Consider the following 19030-nt stretch of genomic DNA (forward strand, 5'->3'; position numbering starts at 1 on the left):
CTGACAGTACATCAAAATATGAGGCATCACTGATATCAGATATGGATCCCATAACATTGAAGTCTTGTATTTTAGGGAATTATCTCAATTTTCTTTCTGTTATTTTGAGTAAATTAGCTCAAATGTAAGGTCTCAATGTGTTTGCGTTTGTATGTGTGTGTGCGTGTAATTATAATATTGCACATTAATAAGCTTGTATAGCACGAGGGATGTACGACAATTCAATGGACAACGTAGTACGATCACTTTGAGGGCGGGCAACATGGCACTGGCAGGTTGTTTGTTTTCTTCGCTCAGCTGAGTGTGGGGATAAACAATATTGGTGAGAGCAGAGTTATATTATTTCATTACCACAAAGACGAATGATTATTGTTCACGTAGAAAATAAGAGTCTAACGCGTAGTTTTTAAAAGGGTGTAGTTGCATTTTTACCTAAGGAAATGGTTGGGTAAGTCTACATTACTCATGCTCGAGTGAAATAAGTTTCGGTTGATTTCTCTGGTTTTCGTCCACTTTCAGCTGTACGTTAATAACATCACGTGTAGTATTCGTTTAGCCTAGTGCACGTGGAAAGTATTTGTATTTTATTTTAGATATAGATATTAGTTAAAAGTAGAGTGTTGCTCCTTGACGATAATATTTTGTGGGAACACTGGTCATTTCCCCCAATTGTGCTCGGTGGGAAATTCATAGGTGGCTGTTCTGGAGTGATATTGCCTTCTGCAGGAAGATTTTTTTTCTTTCTCTTATTGAGGTCAAAGATTTTTTTTAGTTAACTTTTGTAGTAAAATTTTATTTTTGAGTTACTGAATGATTTAAAAAAATTCAAATTACAGTACAGTATTAGAAAGATGAGTGTCCGGTTCTGCCTTATTTTAAGATTTATTTGATGGGATTTTATTTACAATAAACCTTTTAAGATTTATTATATACTATAATGTGATATTAAAGAGTGAAGGTGTGGATCTCATAGCCTTACAACTCCCTAAAAAGGAAAATTATGCTCATTAGTGGTAACCTGTTTCTCAGCTAGTGACAATAGGCATTCTTCCTTCTGCCAGCTCTGGGAAGGGGTGGGTGTGATCCTGAATCCTAGAGCTCAGTCTGCTCAGAGTCACAGACTCAGCTCCTAGACTAGTGTGTGCTTCTTGACAGTGAGTGAATATTACACAAAATAGTAAGTTTATTACTTTTCACACAGTTTTGGAAATGGATTAAATTTAGTGGTACCATTATGTTATTATTATAAGGTTTTTTCATTAAAATATCACGACTCATAAATATGGTTTAATGCACGGTGCAATGTGAGACCGAATTCTTGTGCACACCTCTTTTATAATATAGTCTTTGCAGCCTTCTTGAATATATCTTACGTTCCTGTCGCCAGTATTCTGTGTAATTTGAAGAATTGTACCTTCAGGCTGCAGTCCTGAATTTTCCTTCCTTCTTTCCAGAGTTCTGTTACTGGATAGTACAATTTGGTACAGTGCCATGATATCAGAAAATCAATCTGTATCACGTTAGGCCCGGTCCGACTAATTACCCAAATGTACCCAAATGTAGCCGCAATGAAGTCAAATAATGGTCCTACATGAATAAATCGGACTGCTAATCACTTCTCGACTAGTATTTGGTGTCACAAAGTCACAAAAAATTGGAAAACTTACTTTAATCTGAGTTAATAGATCGCGTGCTTGTACCGAGGGAGCGAGTAATTACCCAAATGTAGCAAAATGTAGCCGCAATGAAGTCAAATGATGGTCATACATGAATAAATCGGGCTGTGAATCACTTCTCGATTATTATTTGGTGTCATAAAGTCACAAAAAATTGGTAAACTTAATTTAATCTGAGTTGTGTTAGGTTAGGTTAGGTACATGCACTTGATCTATTAACTCAGATTAAATTAAGTTTACCAATTTTTTGTGACTTCGTGACACCAAATACCAGTCGAGAAGTGATTGGCAGTCCGATTTGTTCATGTAGGACCATCATTTGACTTCATTGTGGCTACATTTGGGTAATTACTCGCTCCCTCGGTACATGCATGCGATCTATTAACTCAAATTAAATTACGTTTTCCAATTTTTTTTTTACTTTGTGACACCAAATACTAGTCGAGAAGTGATTGGCAACCCGATTTATTCATGTAGGACCATTATTTGACTTCATTGCGGGTGCATTTGGGTAATTAGTGGGACCCCGTTAGTCCTCATAGTTTGGTCCACGTGTGATCAGTACAGGCACAGATATTTCTTCTCCGAGAGGTCTGCACCTGGAGGTTCACGAAAGTCTGTACAGGAGGGCAAAAACTAATGATGTCTGCTATGACCAGGGCATTTCCTGTTCACACCCAGCATCACATGATTGCATACAGGTACCTGTACCGTTAGTAGTGGTGTAATGATAAGTGCATTGTGCTATTATAGTAAGATCAGATTCATTTTCCAGATATTGTGTGATATTTTCTGGTATAACTGCATTTCGGACAATATGGATCTCGAGTTAAGTAATGTGTTTTTCAGATGTTTTAGACAATTTTAAAACACTTCTCTTCTACGACGTCATAGAAGAAAAATGTCTTAAAATTGTCTAAATCATCGGAAAAACACATTACTCAACTACTAGGGCATTTTGTCCAAAACTGCAGTTTTGCCTATTTTCTTTTGAATAATACAGGTCAATGTTGTATCTTGGCGATGTAATCCTTTTGTTTCGTGTAGTATTGAAGGAAGGGCAGTGCAAATAAATTGTGTATACTGTATACCTTCTCAGAAATGGTTACAGGATGAATAAAGATCTTCACACTATAAAGTAAGGTTAAGATTCAGAAAAGTGAACCATGGAACTCTAGATGGATTTGTGTATCGGGAGATAGTGCCCAAAATATAAGAATACTTTATTCAATGGCATTTTCGTCAGAAATTTATATTTTTTTATATTTTTTTTTACTTTTCAATATGAGGTTTGGTTCTTTAGGTTCCTTTGCTTCTTCTTTTGTCTTGTTGGGTTAGGTTATGTTAGGTTTACACACCGGGGGGTCCAGGGGGGCACACCCAGAATAGGTGATTAGGTCAGGTCCTAGTTCCTCTGGTTAGGTCAGACATGGATACAGTAGTGATACAGTACAGTATTTGAGAATTGTTAGGTTCAGTTTTTTATTATCTTTTTGTTTGCAAAAACTTGATGCCTGCTACATTTTTGGGATGTTATTGATAAACTGAAGAATTTTTCTTCCATTGAAAAGTTTCCTAGCTTGGCTCCTTAACCCAGGCACATTGTTCATAAATACTATATTATTAAACTTTAAAGTTTTCTGTAATAGGTTAGGTTTGGTTTTGGCAGCTTTTTTTTGTGGAGGGAGGGGCATGTTTTTATACTTTTACTTTTATTTTTATCCTCTGCACCACTGATTGGCTCGTTAGCTACTTGGGCGATTGGTCACGTCTCTTACGCACTGTTGGCAAGTAATGGGCATGCACTGGCTCCTGAATGTATCTGAACCTGCTCCAGTGCTTGTCAAGTCTGGTCTTGTTCCAAGAGATCACAACTCTCACTCTTATAATAACCCTCTTCTTCAAATCCCTTCCCACTTTGTGTGACCAAAATTGCATGTTTTAATTTAAATTGAATAGTAAAAAATACATATATAAATTTCCGATGAAAATTCTATTAAGTAAAGTACAGTACTATTTTTTGTTTTTTTAATTTCGGTCATGGGTCCAGTTAAGTCAGATATAGTTCCTGGGTTCTATGGCGAGGTTAGGTTAGGTTAGGTTGGATTAGGTTAGCTTAGATTAAATATCTAAATATAGGGATGACCGAATCTAAAATTGTATCTTTTTTGTTTTTGTATATCCCTATATACAATTCAGTACAGTACAGTGTACATGTGTAGGCGCTCATGCAACATGGTTGATCTCTGATAGGTCTTTATCAATTTCAGCTGAGAAAAGCTTCTTTCACCTGATGCAACTGTTCACTGGGATAGTGAGAAGGATCCTGAGAGCAATCCCAAAATTTGGAAAGTCTGCTGATTGTGTATTAACAGAGAAATTGCAACATTTTGAGAGGGTCTCCAATGACTGAAACTGACAAGACAGATTTCAAAGTCTCTATCTCTTCTGTGAGCATGTGACCATAAATATCACAATCTTTGTCAAATGTGAGAACGTCTTCTAGCTTTTAGGCACAAATTTTTATCTCAGACTTTGATAACTGATGAAAATTATACATAAATCCAAAATCTTGTAATGTGTTCTCAGTTGCTTAAATCTACTGTCCAAATATGAAATAGCTATGTAAATTATCTTAAGAAAGCAATTTACACCGAAAAACTCTTGTGTATCTGTAACGGATTCATCATCCGCTTCATAGGAGAACATTTTCTTCTTTCCCTGGATTCTAACATCGTTGAAAACAGGCTCTATCACTAGATCATTTGCTATTTCTCTAGCAGCTGTTACAGCACTTTGAAAAGCCTTTCTGTCAGTATTCCTTTAACCATTTGCAAGTGTTCTCTAAGCTTTGAAATGCACTGTCTAATCCTATGGATTCACCTTGTAGTTCTTTGTTGACAGCATTTACATGGAACAAAATGTCATACCAAAATATGAGAGCAACAAGGAACTTTAACTTCTTCATTTCTGTGAAGAGGGATTCTGCTTCACTGCAAGTCTGAGGATCATTTGTAGTACAATATAGGCAACTTTGACTAGTGCATCATGGAATTCCACAGTCTGGGATAAATTAATGTATGATTGCAAAGTTCCTAAACTCAAATTTACTGACCATACTACAACACTTACTCGTTAACTTTGTTAACAGATGCTGTTTTCTATAGTTTACACCAAGTGTCTACCCGTAGGCATATCCAGACATCAGCAAACACAATGACCTCCCAAATACCCTAGGAAAAACACAATGTTTACCTGAAATGTTGAGTGGCGCCCAGTACGAGTAGCTTTCCTGCCGACTGGTGTGGCGCACGCCACAAGGGTTCAGCTCGGGCTCATTATACATGCCAGTTCGTGCCGCAAAATTTCATTTGATAATGATATACACCTTTGCAGTTAACAAAATTACTATTTTTATATATTCCCTGTGTCACTATACCCAGGAGTGGAGTATTATTAATGTATTTACATATCTTATTGAAGAATACGGGCATACAGAGCATATATTTCTAACTTACACAGGTGCACCCAGAAATTGGGTGGGGGGGAGGGGTGTCCAAATATCAAATATTTGACCTAAGTGAGGAGCCAACATTGTAAACTACAGAGCACTACCGATAGAGAAACATTTCTTACTACAGGGGTTTCAGGAGCATATTTAATTTGTACAAACATAAAATTTACATGAATTTATTGAGCCGAATACATGCATACTGTATAACACATTTTTTATTATTTTTGCATCCCAATGGTTATAATATATAGATAAAAGAAAAAAATTACATTATTTTATTTATTGCGCTAAATATACACATAAATACCGTACTGTACTTAACTATGTAACACATTTTTAAAATTTTCCATCCTTATGTTTATATGTAGACTGACTGATATCAAAAGATAATAGAGGTCATAAAAATTTCTTAAAATATTTTATTTGCACAGACAGAACATCTTTACTTTTCAGCAAATTTATTTACAAATTTCATCTTCCTGGGATTTCTATGTGTAAATGTGTCAATTACAATACTGTACTTGGTTTATGTCCACTGGTATATCTCGGTGCATGTGCAGTAGTGTCAGGCCTATCAGTCTCTCATTCCCCATTGTTGATCTGAATGGTGTTTTTATTCTTTTCAGTCCACTGAAAGATCTTTCAGCAGAGCATGTTGTTACTGGCAGGGTGCGCAGAATAATGAGCAGGGCCCTCACGTTGGGGAACATGGAACTTGGTGTCTAGGAGAGGGTGGTGGTCAGTGTAGTTGGAAGGCTGGTGGGGCCCTGTTCCTTGGCCTTTTTTCCCTCCTGACGTGCCAGGTGTGTACCTCACTCTTGATACTGCAGGTCCTCCCAATAGAGGTCAACCAGGTCTTGTGTTCTTCTGCTGCCCTCTGCTGGTGTCAGGGTTACCAAGATGGATGGGATAACACTGAGTCCCTGGAAGGCCTTCTGGTGCAGGGGGTTGAACCTCATCTCCAGCTCTGCCAGGAGATGGCCAAGGAGTGGAATGGTCACCGTTCTCCTTTAGTATTCAGCTGGTCCATCAGATGACGTGTTGTCTTGGTGTCTTTGGCGTTTGTAGAGTCTGGGCATGGAAGGTGGGACACCTACAGCCTCACACAGTTGTTTTGCCTGACAAACCATTCAGTGTAGTGATCAATCATGTTGTTTCAGATGTCTTATAGTGCTGCTTTTAAACATTTAACTTTTTTGCTGGCATCAATTATGTCCTTGGCCTGTGCTTGAAGGCTAGTGGTCACACCTTTCAGGTAGCCTAAAGCGTGTTTTTTTCCCAGCTGAGAAAAGATGCCCTGCCCCCTCCTCAAGATTTATAGCTGATTGGCTGTTGGAAACCTGTCCAATTTTGTCCTGAGTAATGATGTACTGTGCAGTATTCATAATGATCGTTTCTGACGAGAAAGATATTTAACTAAATTATATAAAGATACATACCCGGTACCTTCATTGTTTCAAACAGGAGCACGTAGGAAGTTTATCAGAAGTATTATACGTGAATTAACTGATAAACTCGAGTAGCAAATTCACGCTTTCGGAGGATGCATTTAATGTACAGTATATTATTGTTACCTACAATAAGACATACTCAGACAAATTACATATCAGTAATATTATATTATGCAAAAACTAACATTTTAAAAGATCAGAATCACATTGAAATATTACACGGCTGTCAGCAGAGGCGGGAAATATGACTGTGAACCACAGTATTAGCATACAGTACTATACAGCCTACTTTGTCATGCCATACTAAACATAACACCTGGCTGAGAATAATGGGATTTAGCCTCAAGCTCTCATTACCAGTGACCATCTGTTCACCAGACACTCTATGTTACTCCTCTATTGTTGTCACTACAGTGAATCTATCCTGGCTGCAATCTGTTCATGATTTATATATTGTACTGTACTGCATTACTGTATTTTACATAATCAGTACAGTACTGTACAGGTTTTTTTTTCATCAATTTGTTAATCAGAAAAAAGTAGGGAAGAGATAATATGAATTCAAAAACCTTACACAAATGATGGAGAAAAGAATAGAAGCAAGAACTGACATAAGAAGGCAAAAAACTGGAAAAACAATGAGCAAAAGAAAACTGAAATGCTGTACTATAATGTACCATACAATACTAGCCTAATTCCCATTTCTTACATTCTTACACTTTCCCTTCAAAATTATCTCAGATTTATTACATCTACATCACTAAACTCAATTACTTCTACATCCCATAGTGTGCTTCTTACTCTTTATGTATATCATTTGCTTGCCTTATATGCCAAGCAGCCATCCAATGTACACTAAGATTTTAATGTTCAAACAACCACCTGTACTGGTACTTTCTCCCCAGCCGCAGTTCATGGGCTGAAGCCCGTTAGCAGCGGCGGGAAAAATATGAAGTACACTGTACATTAAAGAAGTTAGCTACTAAAAGTAGAAATTTCATCTCCAAATTTTTTCACTTTTACAGATCACAATGCCAAGCTATAAGAGTAGTACTGAATGCACAGGATGGCCTCAGGACGTGGGCATTATTTCCATGGAATTGTATTTTCCATCTCAGTATGTAGACCAAGCAGAGTTAGAGGCATTTGATGGTGTGTCTCAGGTAAGCAATATGCACCTTATTCTACTTATTCTTGATTTTTTTTTGTAGAACCATAACTTGTAGGGCAGTTCCACTGCAACTTAATTTTGAAACAAAGATTTTCTTAATGAAAAATCTTGGAAGTCCTGTATATCATGGTCTTGTAGCTAAGTAAGGCCATAATCAGCATAAGGAAGTGAGGAATAGCTCTGCAAACAAACTTCTACATAACTTCATTGTATTACCCTTTAATAGTTTTGTTTTATTTGTAACTAAAACAAATGCATGGGTAGGTCTCAGAAACTAAAAGGAAATAAATTTTTGAAGTTATCCTTACTGTACTACGTAACTTGTTTGGGGATAAGCGTTGACTTTACACCTCGGCTGACCACCGATTAATTGTCTGGTTTGTATGTTTTTTGAGGTGGGGGAGGATGGATCCAGCAAAGTTGCCAGTTAGGAATTTCAAAGCCACCAGTCTGTGGCTTACAAGTGGCCTGGACTGTACCTAGACAGTGCAGGTATACAACAATAGTAAACAGTAAGGCAATTTGACCAAGGATAGCTGACAAAACCATCAGATGCCTATTTTCAGTAGGGTCAGGTTTATTTACATTACTACCACCACAAACACAATCCACTGCCATTCTTCAAGTACAGTATAGGTATTATCTAACATAATGCTTTTAGATCTAATTAATTCATCTACAATATGTACTTTAGTTTGTCTATCCCTTTCTTATTTGTCTTCTTGCTGTTGTATCTTCACTTTTGATTTTATATAAGGCATCCCCCACATTACGGAAACTCAGGTTATTGAAATTCGCACTAATGGAATTTTGAAATTGTGACCCAAAAATTTGGATACAGATAAAAAAAACTCGCCCTTACAGAATTTGGGTAAATTTTTTAATTGTTAAAAAAAGTGCAATTTTTAATCAAAATTTTTACCAAAATTTTAAAATTTATTTCATGTGGATTATATGTGGTAGCTACAAGACAGCTCCCCTCCACAGTTGCCAGCAACCACCACAGCAGTGGCGCTCCACTTTTAGAATTCTTTCTCCAGCTTGTGTTGAGTTGTGCGTCTGTGTTCAGGACTATATTTGCCCTTATGGAATTATGGTTAATTTTTTAACATTTTCAAAAGAAAAATCACAATACAGGTATAGAACAAAAAATTTCATTAAAATTAAAAAAATTTTAAATTGTGGATTCTGGTGGTAGCTACAAGACGGTTGGAGAGTGACTCGCCTCCCCATCTGCCAGCAGCCACCACAACAATGGTGCTGCTCAGTTTGAATTCTTTCCCCAGTTTGTGTTCAGTTATGCATCTGTGTTACTATGTACCCTAATTCAAGGTGAGTGGATAAAGTTCAAGTGAAAGCTGTGGTGATTCAAAGATTCTGTAAAGGAATAGCGTTGAACAATAACCATGATGTTTAAAGGAGGTAACTTCCCAGTAATTCCAATCGCACCACCTCACCTGAACCTCCTGCAGCACTCATCATAATTTCTGGTGAGTTAAATTCAAGTTTGCTCATATATTGTTATGTTACATCATGAATGAATCATTGTATGTGTCTATTTTCATTCATAAATGTGCTTTTGTTACATTTTGGGGCTGCAAAAAATTTATGGGAAAAATGGTCCAGCATTTTGGAAATTCAAGTTACGGAAAGATTTTCAGGAGCGGAACCCTTCTGTAACCCGGGGGATGTCTGTACTGTATCTTTCTAGCCTATCTCTGCTGCTATGTCTTCCATATGCCTATAGTGTACTGTACTGTACCATCATAGTACATTTTATCCATTTGACTTTGGAGACTTTTAGACCTCATACTTTTTCCTACAAATTTGCTACTTATCAAATTCTTATAGCTCTCATAACATTGCACAAATTATCCATCTTAACTACTTTCAGTCTTGATCTGTTATTACTCTGAAGCACCAGAGTTACATAAGAGTTACACCAAACTTGTCTTCATGCATTCTTCCTGCCCACTCTCCACTCATGCTCTTCACATTGATTATAATTGTTTTTTCCTTATGTTACTCTGTCCTTAACTTATGCTCTTGCATTTCATTCTTTGATGAAAATTGCTCCTTAAAATTTAAACCTGTGAAAACTTTAATTTTTCTCCATTCATAGTGATATTCACTTTGTTAATGGAAATAGTAATACAGCTGTACTGTGCTGTATTACTGTACCAGGAAATTTATTTTTCTCTAATTTGGTTTCTCATATTATTGTCTCACCTTGTGCTTTATTGTTTCCTTCTTCCCACACAAAGTTTATTAATGTACAGTATTTGTACTTTTTTATATTTTAGTACAGTACACTACATACAAATGGTGATTCACATGTTTATAGGTTAGTAAACTACTGTAGCTGACTTTATATTGGTACAGTAGTTATATAGATTAACATTTTAGCTTAGATTAAGACTTCATTCATTGTTCACATTCATGTGTTGTGTTTTCCTAAAGGGGAAGTACACCATTGGCCTGGGTCAGACCAGGATGGGCTTTTGCTCAGACCGAGAGGACATCAACTCCTTGTGTCTCACTGTTCTCTCCCGTCTCATGGAGAGAACTGGGGTTGGTAAGTACTGTACTGTACAGCAAACTGACTTAGTTTTGTGAATATAATTGTCTTTTAATTATCTTTTCACTACATTGCCTCATCTTTATACCTGTGTATGATGCCCAATCACTATTACAGCAGTGCTGAATATTAATTTTTTTGTGCGTGTGTGTCTAGTGTAGAAGATGATGCAACATGTACTAATATTATCCAGGACTGTAACATCTAGGCCATCCTCTCCTGTGTGTAGATAATGGCTAGCATAGATAGATAATGGAAAGATGATGTACAGCAGGTATATAATGGTTAGCATAGATAGATAATGGAAGAATGACATACAGCAGGTAGACACAGGCTGGACCCCAGTAATTCGGGACCCGATAGTTCAGAAGCTTCGATGGCTCGGGACGCATACAGTGAACACTTAATCTTATGGGAAAAATTAGTTGTTGTGGAACAACTACTAAAAGTCAACAGTAATGTTATGAAAGTTGTGGAAAAATCATTACAATTATCACAACTTGTACTCAAATGTGCTAAGTAATTACTAAAATTTTTATGCCTGGTGGCTGGTGCAAACTATGGGATGTTTATATTCAAATTAATTGCTAACTTACAAGAATTCCAGCAATGTCAGTTATATTCTGCTAAATCAAGTCCGTGACATTTTATAAAGAAAAAACTTAAAATCCCTCTATTGTTTTATCCTGAGTCCCTGAACCCCCCCACTGATAACTAAGCACCTGGTAATCTCCCCTCCTGGCTGTCAATACCTCACCTACCCCTCCCCCTTCCTCCCAGCCAGAAGGCAAAAAGGATCATAGATGGTGAAGGTGGTTTTAGGCTTGAAGTTTTTCTCTTATAAAATGGCACTGACTTGACTTAGCAGAATATAACTTGCATTGTTGAAATTCTTGCAAGATAGTGATTAATTTGAGTATAAACAACTCATAGTTTGCACAAGAGATAAAATCTTTAGTCCTTTAGCTTAGTACATTTGAGTACAAACTGAGTACAGTAATTTGTGGATAAAGATTATGGCTTTTTCACAGGGAAAGGTCTGTATAACTAACCCCAGTGGTCAGGATATTATGGCATTGAATGTTACACAGAACAGGTATTTCAAATAAATTCTTTGTTTAGTTCTTTACATATATGGAAATTCCCATAAAGTGAATGTCATAAAGCGAGGGTCCAGGTGTGCCATAGCATTAACACTTTGTCATAAAGAGGTCCAGTAAGCCTCCGCTAGATTTATGCTGATGTGAATTATATTGGTACCTGTAATAGTACATCTTATGCATTATTTTGCCTTTTTTTAACCTCGGCTTCGATGGTTCAGAATTTTCGCTAATCTGGAACCAGTCTGGTCCCAAGCTTCCCGGATTGGCGAGGTCCAACCTGTAGTATGTATATATTATATACTGTAATGTCTTTAGATATATTTTAAGGCATTAATGCTATACGTATATCCAGATCTTCGTCCTTCATCAAACTATGGTAGGAATGACAAAATTTGTTTTTTTTTACTCGTAATATTCTGCAGCGGTAGATTGTGTTGTGTTCTAGAGAATTAAAGGGGGGATCAGTAATATGTGATTTATATTAGTTCAAGAATTTGCATTAATCTGGGGTTGATTTCTTAATCTTAAGGAGCTGGAAGCATTAGTATTATACCAGTACAGTATTAAGTACAAAATCTAATCCACTGTTGTTATAGGTTATGAAAACATTGGTCGTCTTGAAGTTGGAACAGAAACCATTATTGACAAGTCTAAGAGTGTCAAGAGTTGTCTGATGCAGCTGTTTGAGGATTCAGGAAATACTGATGTGGAAGGGATTGACACCACCAATGCGTGCTATGGTGGCACGTCTGCGCTTATCAACGCCATCAACTGGGTGGAGTCGAGCTCCTGGGATGGTGAGTACATTGCGTTTATTCTTGCTCTTTACCTTTTGTTTATGTTCTGAAAGAGTTCCAACTATAAATAGTTTTAAAGGTGCTTACCATTTTGTGTCACAAAGCAGCACAGAATAAGCCCCTGCTGCTTCTGCTGATACTCATTATGCAGAACCTGAGCTTGTCAAAGCCTTATTTATGCACGCGAAATACGCACTGCAAAGAAGTCCCACTACCCAACCAAATTACAACACCTGAAGCAGACCAACATCAGTCAATGGTATGGTAAGCTTAAAGAACTCTGTGGACTAAACAATAAGACACACCCCCTCCCCTTCCTTAGCCATCTCACTAATGTTGACGCAGCTGAGCAAACAAATAACCATTTCGCTACTATATGCCAGACGCTCCCCCGGCTTGACACAACCACTCTCCCTGCTTACCTACCAGCCCCCCTTCCCACTGACTTAGTAGAAGAATTTCAAGTAGCAAAACGCCTGGACAAACTAAAATTAAAACGCTCTACCACCCCCATTGACTTACCAATGAAACTCTTCAAGGAGTTCTCCCCGGAGCTTGCTAAACCCCTATGCTCCATCATCAATGCTTCTCTCAGTCAAGCCAGATGCCCAGCTGACTGGAAGACCTCTTATGTATCACCAGTCAACCAGCCCACAATCCTTAAATCAGCTACGACCTATAATCACCCCAATACCCAGCCTAATCTGTGAAAGTTTTGTGTTCGACTGGGCTTATGCTGATATTGCAGGAGTCGTAGACCCTCAGCAATTTGGCAACATGAAAACTTCCTCCACCACTCACTGTCTTGTCACCTTTCTCGATTACATATACCGCCATCTCGAGAAACGAAAAACGTCTGTAGCTGTCGCCTTCATTGATTTCACTAAAGCATTCGACCTAGTCGACCACAATATAATCATCAACAAAGCTATTGACCTCGGGCTTCGGAGAAGTCTTATACCATGGCTTACAGACTTCCTCAGTGACCGACGCCAAGCTGTACGCTTCCGAGGGGCTGTCTCCACCTTTCAGTCACTCTCCTGTGGCGTCCCCCAAGGCACCAAGATGGGACCACTCTGCTTCCTTATGCTCATCAATGATGCCCTAAGAGAAACCCCTGCTCGCTGGAAATATGTCGACGACTCCACCATTGGGATCAGCGTCAACAATTCTGCTCCCATCTATACCGCCCTTCAGGATTTATTGAACAGTCTCCAAAACTGGGCCACCAACAACCATGTCACCATCAACCATACCAAGACCATGGTTATGCACATCAACCTCTCCTCCGACATTGTCCCACCTCCTTCCATTACCTAGGTTCCGAACACACTCCAGGTTGTAGATTCCACGAAGCTCCTCGGCGTCACCATAGACAACAAACCAAATTGGAAACCACACGTCAGTGAAGTTGTCAAATCCTCCAGTTTCCGCCTCCACCTCCTCCGCCGACCGAGTCCCTCGAGTTCCTGCACCGAAGCCCCTCAGTGCTTATACATAACATTCATACTTCCCAAGCTCACCTATGCCTCCCCCCACCTGGTCTTCCTCCCTAAATGCCACACAACGTAAACACCTAGAAAAAGTGCAAAAGAGGGCATGCAAGATTATTCTCTCCCCTTCCTACTCCACATATCAAGAAGCGCTCAACACACTGACCCTTTCGACTCTCATTGACCATCACCACGACCTCACCTGCAAATTTGGTAAGAAGCTTCTACACCATCCTTGACACCGGCTCCTACTACCACCTGAGATCCCTAGCCCGAGAATTGCTGTTCGACACCACAACCGCATCCAGCCCATACGTGCACGAACTGATCGCTATAAGAACAGCCCAGTCCCAACCATTGTAAAAATTATCAATAACTTGTAATAGACCAGTGTATTCACTCCCAGTAAACACTACTCCTTGCACTGTCACTATGTTGAAATGCACTGTAGTTTGAGCTTTTCCCCATCTAGTTATTATATATCTTATTTATATCACTTATGTTACTTGTATATTATTTGTAATTCGAAACCCATTCCCCAAATATGTAACTGTATATTTTCAGCCTTCTGGCTGCCAAGTTCTTTCAATAAACCGTTAATTATTATTATTATTATTTATTACAAATACCGTATATCTCGGCTTATAAGACGGAATTTGAACATTAAAAAAATCTGCCCAAAGTTAGGGGGTCGTCTAAACCACCAAGTATAAAATTCTTACCTCTTAAATATTGTGGTTTAGTGTGTCAAGAGTGGTGATGGAAACATCGTAAGCCACTCGCAAGGTCTTACCACTAATTATTTTATACTGAAACTTACATTTGGCAAGCTGGATTCAAATTAAGATTACCAGTATATTAAAATAATAAAAATGTATTATAAACCTGTCTAACATACCGTAAAAGAGAATTATACCCCTATAATAAACACAGCTATCATCACACACCCCTCCCCACGCCTCCCCCCATTTGCCAGTGAGGAGACAAGAAAGGGAAAGTGACCGCGAGATTGGGCTATTTTTAGCCGTGGAGGTGGTCAGTAATGCATATCGGTATATTTACTGATAATAATACTTACGGTATCTCCTATAAATAATTAATTTAAAATTTATTTATTTTACAAGGAATATTCAGTAAATGACTGCATTAATTCTTGAAACTACTGACAGTTAAATACAGACGCTTAAGTGACGTCACTAGTGTTTACACTACACCAGCTGGTAACATTTGATGCCATTACTTGAAGTGAATTGGCCTTATTTTAAGTAACTAACCATAAATAAATACAAAAAGTAAAAAAAAGATCAAAAGTGAGAAATAATATACTGTATGTATGTTGTGTTATCAAAGTTAGAGGAACAATTCAAACTGCAATTGTGTGTAAATGAGGCAGAAAGTCAGGTCAGCGCTGAACCTGGGACTTGGTCACAATTTTCGTGATGCCATATGGCAGCAGGGTCTACCATTAGACAACACATTATGCTTCCAATATCTTCCCAGGCAGTAGTATCTACCTGTTTGGTAGCTGCCTACTACCTACACAATTTTTAGTAATATTACTTTGATACAGTGGGGTATGCTATAACGAACGGATTCTACTACGAATATTCCTATAACGAACGGTTTTACCTATAAAATTGAGAATGCTATAACGAACGAAACTCCTACAACGAACATTATTTAATTTTTTTTCTAATTTATTGTTTTTTTATTACAAATATTAATGATATTCTTTATTTCAGGGGTTTAGATGCATCTTTATGCACTTTTTTAAAATTTTTACAATTTTATATTATATTTTTCAGTGTTAAGTGGTTGTATTTGGGGGCCTGGAACGGATTAATCCTATAACGAACGAATGCTATAACGAACAAGGTTCTAGAACAAATTAGATTCGTTATAGCATAACCCACTGTACATGATAAACTAGACAATGAAAATAAACATCAAATTTAATTACCAAGACGCTTCCCATTGGCAGCTGTAAGAAGAGGGGGAGATGGGCTATTTTTATCCCGTCTTTGTGTCTGAAGTGGCCAGTAATACCATATATTTACTGATCATAATACTTACGGTATCTCCTATAAATAATTAATTTAAAATTTATTTTTTACATAGAATATTCAGTAAATGACTTTTAAATAAATAAACAAATAATTCGGTAAATCTATTTCAAGTAAATGGAAAATAAGCAAACAAATGTTATTTACCACCACCCCTTCCCTCTGGCTCAGAGTGAGATGGAGGGGAGATAAAGAAGGCTATTTATAGCCCGTCTTTGTGTCTGAAGTCACCAGTACTCTAATGCACCATAAATAATTCATTTAACATTTTTTGTACATATATTTTTTGTTGTATATATATATATATATATATATATATATATATATATATATATATATATATATATATATATATATATATATATATATATCCTTTAAAAACAAAAATTTAAATTTTGCGCCATTTTCGATATTCCCCTATGCGGTGCAGCAAACAGACGCCACCCTTTCCCGCCTCAGACACCTGCTGCTCCGAGAAGCCTCAGTCCAGATGTGCCTACCGTACTGTGAACGCTACTGCAATTACCTCTTCTGTTTGTCCTCCCACATGCATTCCACATGGCTCCGGGATGTAAGCCAGCCTCATCAAAGGCAAATATTACTAGCAAAGACTCTAAAGTGACCAAGAGATCAAGAATAGTGATGACCTTAATGGAAAAAACAGTTTTATTTGACAAGCTCAGCAGTCGTAAGAGCTATGGCTCGAGATGTGGTGAAGACTGACAATTCATTTGTGTCTTTTGTCAGAATACAAGTCTTCAAGTGGAGGAATGTGAGTGGAAGAGGACTGTGCTGGCTGGCGTGACTGTGTGAGGGTGTGCAGACGCCGGGACAGCAGGGAGAGGCTGGCAATGCGGGTGTTGCCGACCTCAGCGAAATATAATTGTTTTTAGTTACTTGTAAATAATTTTTTTTGTATATAACTGTGTTTACGTTTTTCCATTATTATACTACAATATGATTAGTTTCAAATAATTATGTTAGTAAATGGCGTGGCAGTGCATTAGTCATCAGTGTGACCACTGGGCCGTGAGTGGAGAGCATGGCGTGGTTAAGTGCATGACCTACCTGAGCTGTTTGGTGGCCACAGGTACAGTGATTCCTAAAAGAGTATTTGCGGTTTTGGCTGTTCGCGGGGGTTATAGGAACGTAATTCCCGTGAAAAACACAGGATTACTGTACTGTACTTGTACAGTGTGGTATGCTATAACGAACTGATCCTACTACGAATATTCCTATAACGAACGGTTTTACCTATAAAATTGAGAATGCTATAACGAACGCAACTCCTACAACGAACGAGGATGAATACGGGACTATTTCGCCTGGCGCATGAATATTGTTGTACCGCGACCCACAACAAGAGCGTCAGGCGCCATCTTTGTCTCATTGTGTAGCCAGTGCACCACTCATTGTTGAAATTTCGTCTTTTGATGTGGAAATTCGCGTTATTTGTATAACTATTTTGTTATACAAGTATACAATTGTAACAATGAATCGTCCAAAGAGAGTGAGAAAGCTAATAACCCTTGAAACTAAGAAAGAAATTATAAAGAAACGTGAGAATGGAAGAAGCATTGCGAAACTTAGTGATGTATGGGATGGCTAAATCGACTATATGTACGATTTTGAAGAATAAAGAGGAGTTAAAAACTGTGCAAGTGGCTAAGGGAATCTTTAGACTTAGCAAAGCAAGGTGTAATGTGGTTGAAGAGAAGGAAAATTTACTCTTAGTGTGGATAAAGGAGAAAGAAATGGCAGGTGGTAACATTAGTGAAGCTATAATTTGTGAGAAGGCTAAACAATTGTTTGAGGACCTTAAAGCCAAGACTCCCAGTGGAAGTGATAGTGATGTGCCAGTGTTTAGGGGTACCTGCATGCTGAATAACACTAAGGTAAGATAAAGTACCGTATTTTTTACATTTTCCACAGAATTTTTTCAGTGTTAAGTGGTTGTATTTGGGGGCCTGGAACGGATTAATCCTATAACGAACGAATGCTATAACGAACGAGGTTCTGGAACCAATTACGTTCGTTATAGCATACCCCACTGTATATGACATTTATATTCAAAATATTCCTGGTCTTACAAGGAATCCAGCAATGTTAATTACCATATATACTCATCTATAAACCCCCCTCGTTTATAGGTCGACCCTGATTTTTTGACCAAGAAATCGTTAATTTACCATATTCCTCGTTTATAGTTTGACCCACGTTTTTGAGGGTAATGGAACAACAAAACCTTCAGTAAATATGCTCCACGTCCTATAAACTGAGGCTCGCCGTGCATGAAACACGAGTGCCGAAGGCAAATTGTTTACCATTTATTATTACGACACTTTACACTGAAACGCGGGTAGTTTCAACAAAAATATTGTATATCTCCATTCAAGTATTTATTCAAGTCAGTTAGAAGGGAATATTATTGTAATACAACAGTTTTTAACTAAACCATTCGAAAAGCGAATACGGTAACATCTTTTGAACGAAAGAAAGCGAAAGTCATTGTTTTCGTCACGATTTTATCCCACTTTCCACTTTAATACGTATGTAATTTCAGCAAAAATATTACATTTCTGTGAATGTATTATATCAAGCACAGTGTGAATAGAATATCATTGTAATATAACAAAATTTTAACCGAAAACTATTAAAAAACGAGTGACATCTCAAGAACAGAAGCTTAGGTAAAGTCTTTAGTTTTCGTCATGTATTTTATCCTATTTTACATAAAAATATATCACGTTTCAGCAAAACTACTATTTATTTCCGAGAACATATTCATTCAGGCACAGTTAAGGTAAAATATACATGTGATGTAACAGTTTTTTAACTGAAAACGATTCGAAAAACACGTGTACCGTCTAGGTGATACAGCTGGTGGTGCGTCATGCGTCGTTGTAAACAATAGGAGGTTGAAGTAGATTACCGGGTATTATATTAAGTGTGAAATATCGAAAAGGTTTTTATTACCGGTATTTTTTGTAGATCAATGAGAACTGTGATACCGTATATATGATATGATAAGTTAGCCTGTGCTAAGAACTTCAACATAGACTACTGAAAGCACGTTGTAAGGTAATTTAGCCTATTGTAAGTTGGTGAGCTTCATTTACTGAAGGAACTGCACAACTTTTCATTACTAATTGGTACATATTTTACATTTCCATTGTTTACTGGC

The 19030-nt window shown here is 37.6% G+C and overlaps 1 protein-coding gene across 4 annotated transcripts in view; it reads left to right on the forward strand.

Annotated features, from left to right (window-relative positions):
- The first annotated feature begins 253 nt into the window (after positions 1 to 253).
- Positions 254 to 19030, forward strand: part of LOC121858226 (hydroxymethylglutaryl-CoA synthase 1-like) — a 55659-nt gene continuing 36882 nt past the window's right edge. For 2 of the 4 annotated variants that reach the window (XM_042354514.1, XM_042354511.1), the window contains exons 1-4: positions 1053 to 1177; positions 7667 to 7804; positions 10273 to 10387; positions 12090 to 12290. In XM_042354514.1, coding sequence (XP_042210448.1) covers positions 7673 to 7804; positions 10273 to 10387; positions 12090 to 12290 — 448 coding nt within the window. In that variant the 5' untranslated portion in view covers positions 1053 to 1177; positions 7667 to 7672. Of the gene's footprint in view, positions 323 to 1052; positions 1178 to 2207; positions 2378 to 7666; positions 7805 to 10272; positions 10388 to 12089; positions 12291 to 19030 lie in introns of those variants that run through there. The other 2 variants (XM_042354513.1, XM_042354512.1) reach the window with 2 other exon arrangements.

This window comes from Homarus americanus, unplaced genomic scaffold (genome assembly GCF_018991925.1).
Source record: "Homarus americanus isolate GMGI-L3 unplaced genomic scaffold, GMGI_Hamer_2.0 scaffold57980, whole genome shotgun sequence".
Lineage (NCBI taxonomy): Eukaryota > Metazoa > Arthropoda > Malacostraca > Decapoda > Nephropidae > Homarus > Homarus americanus.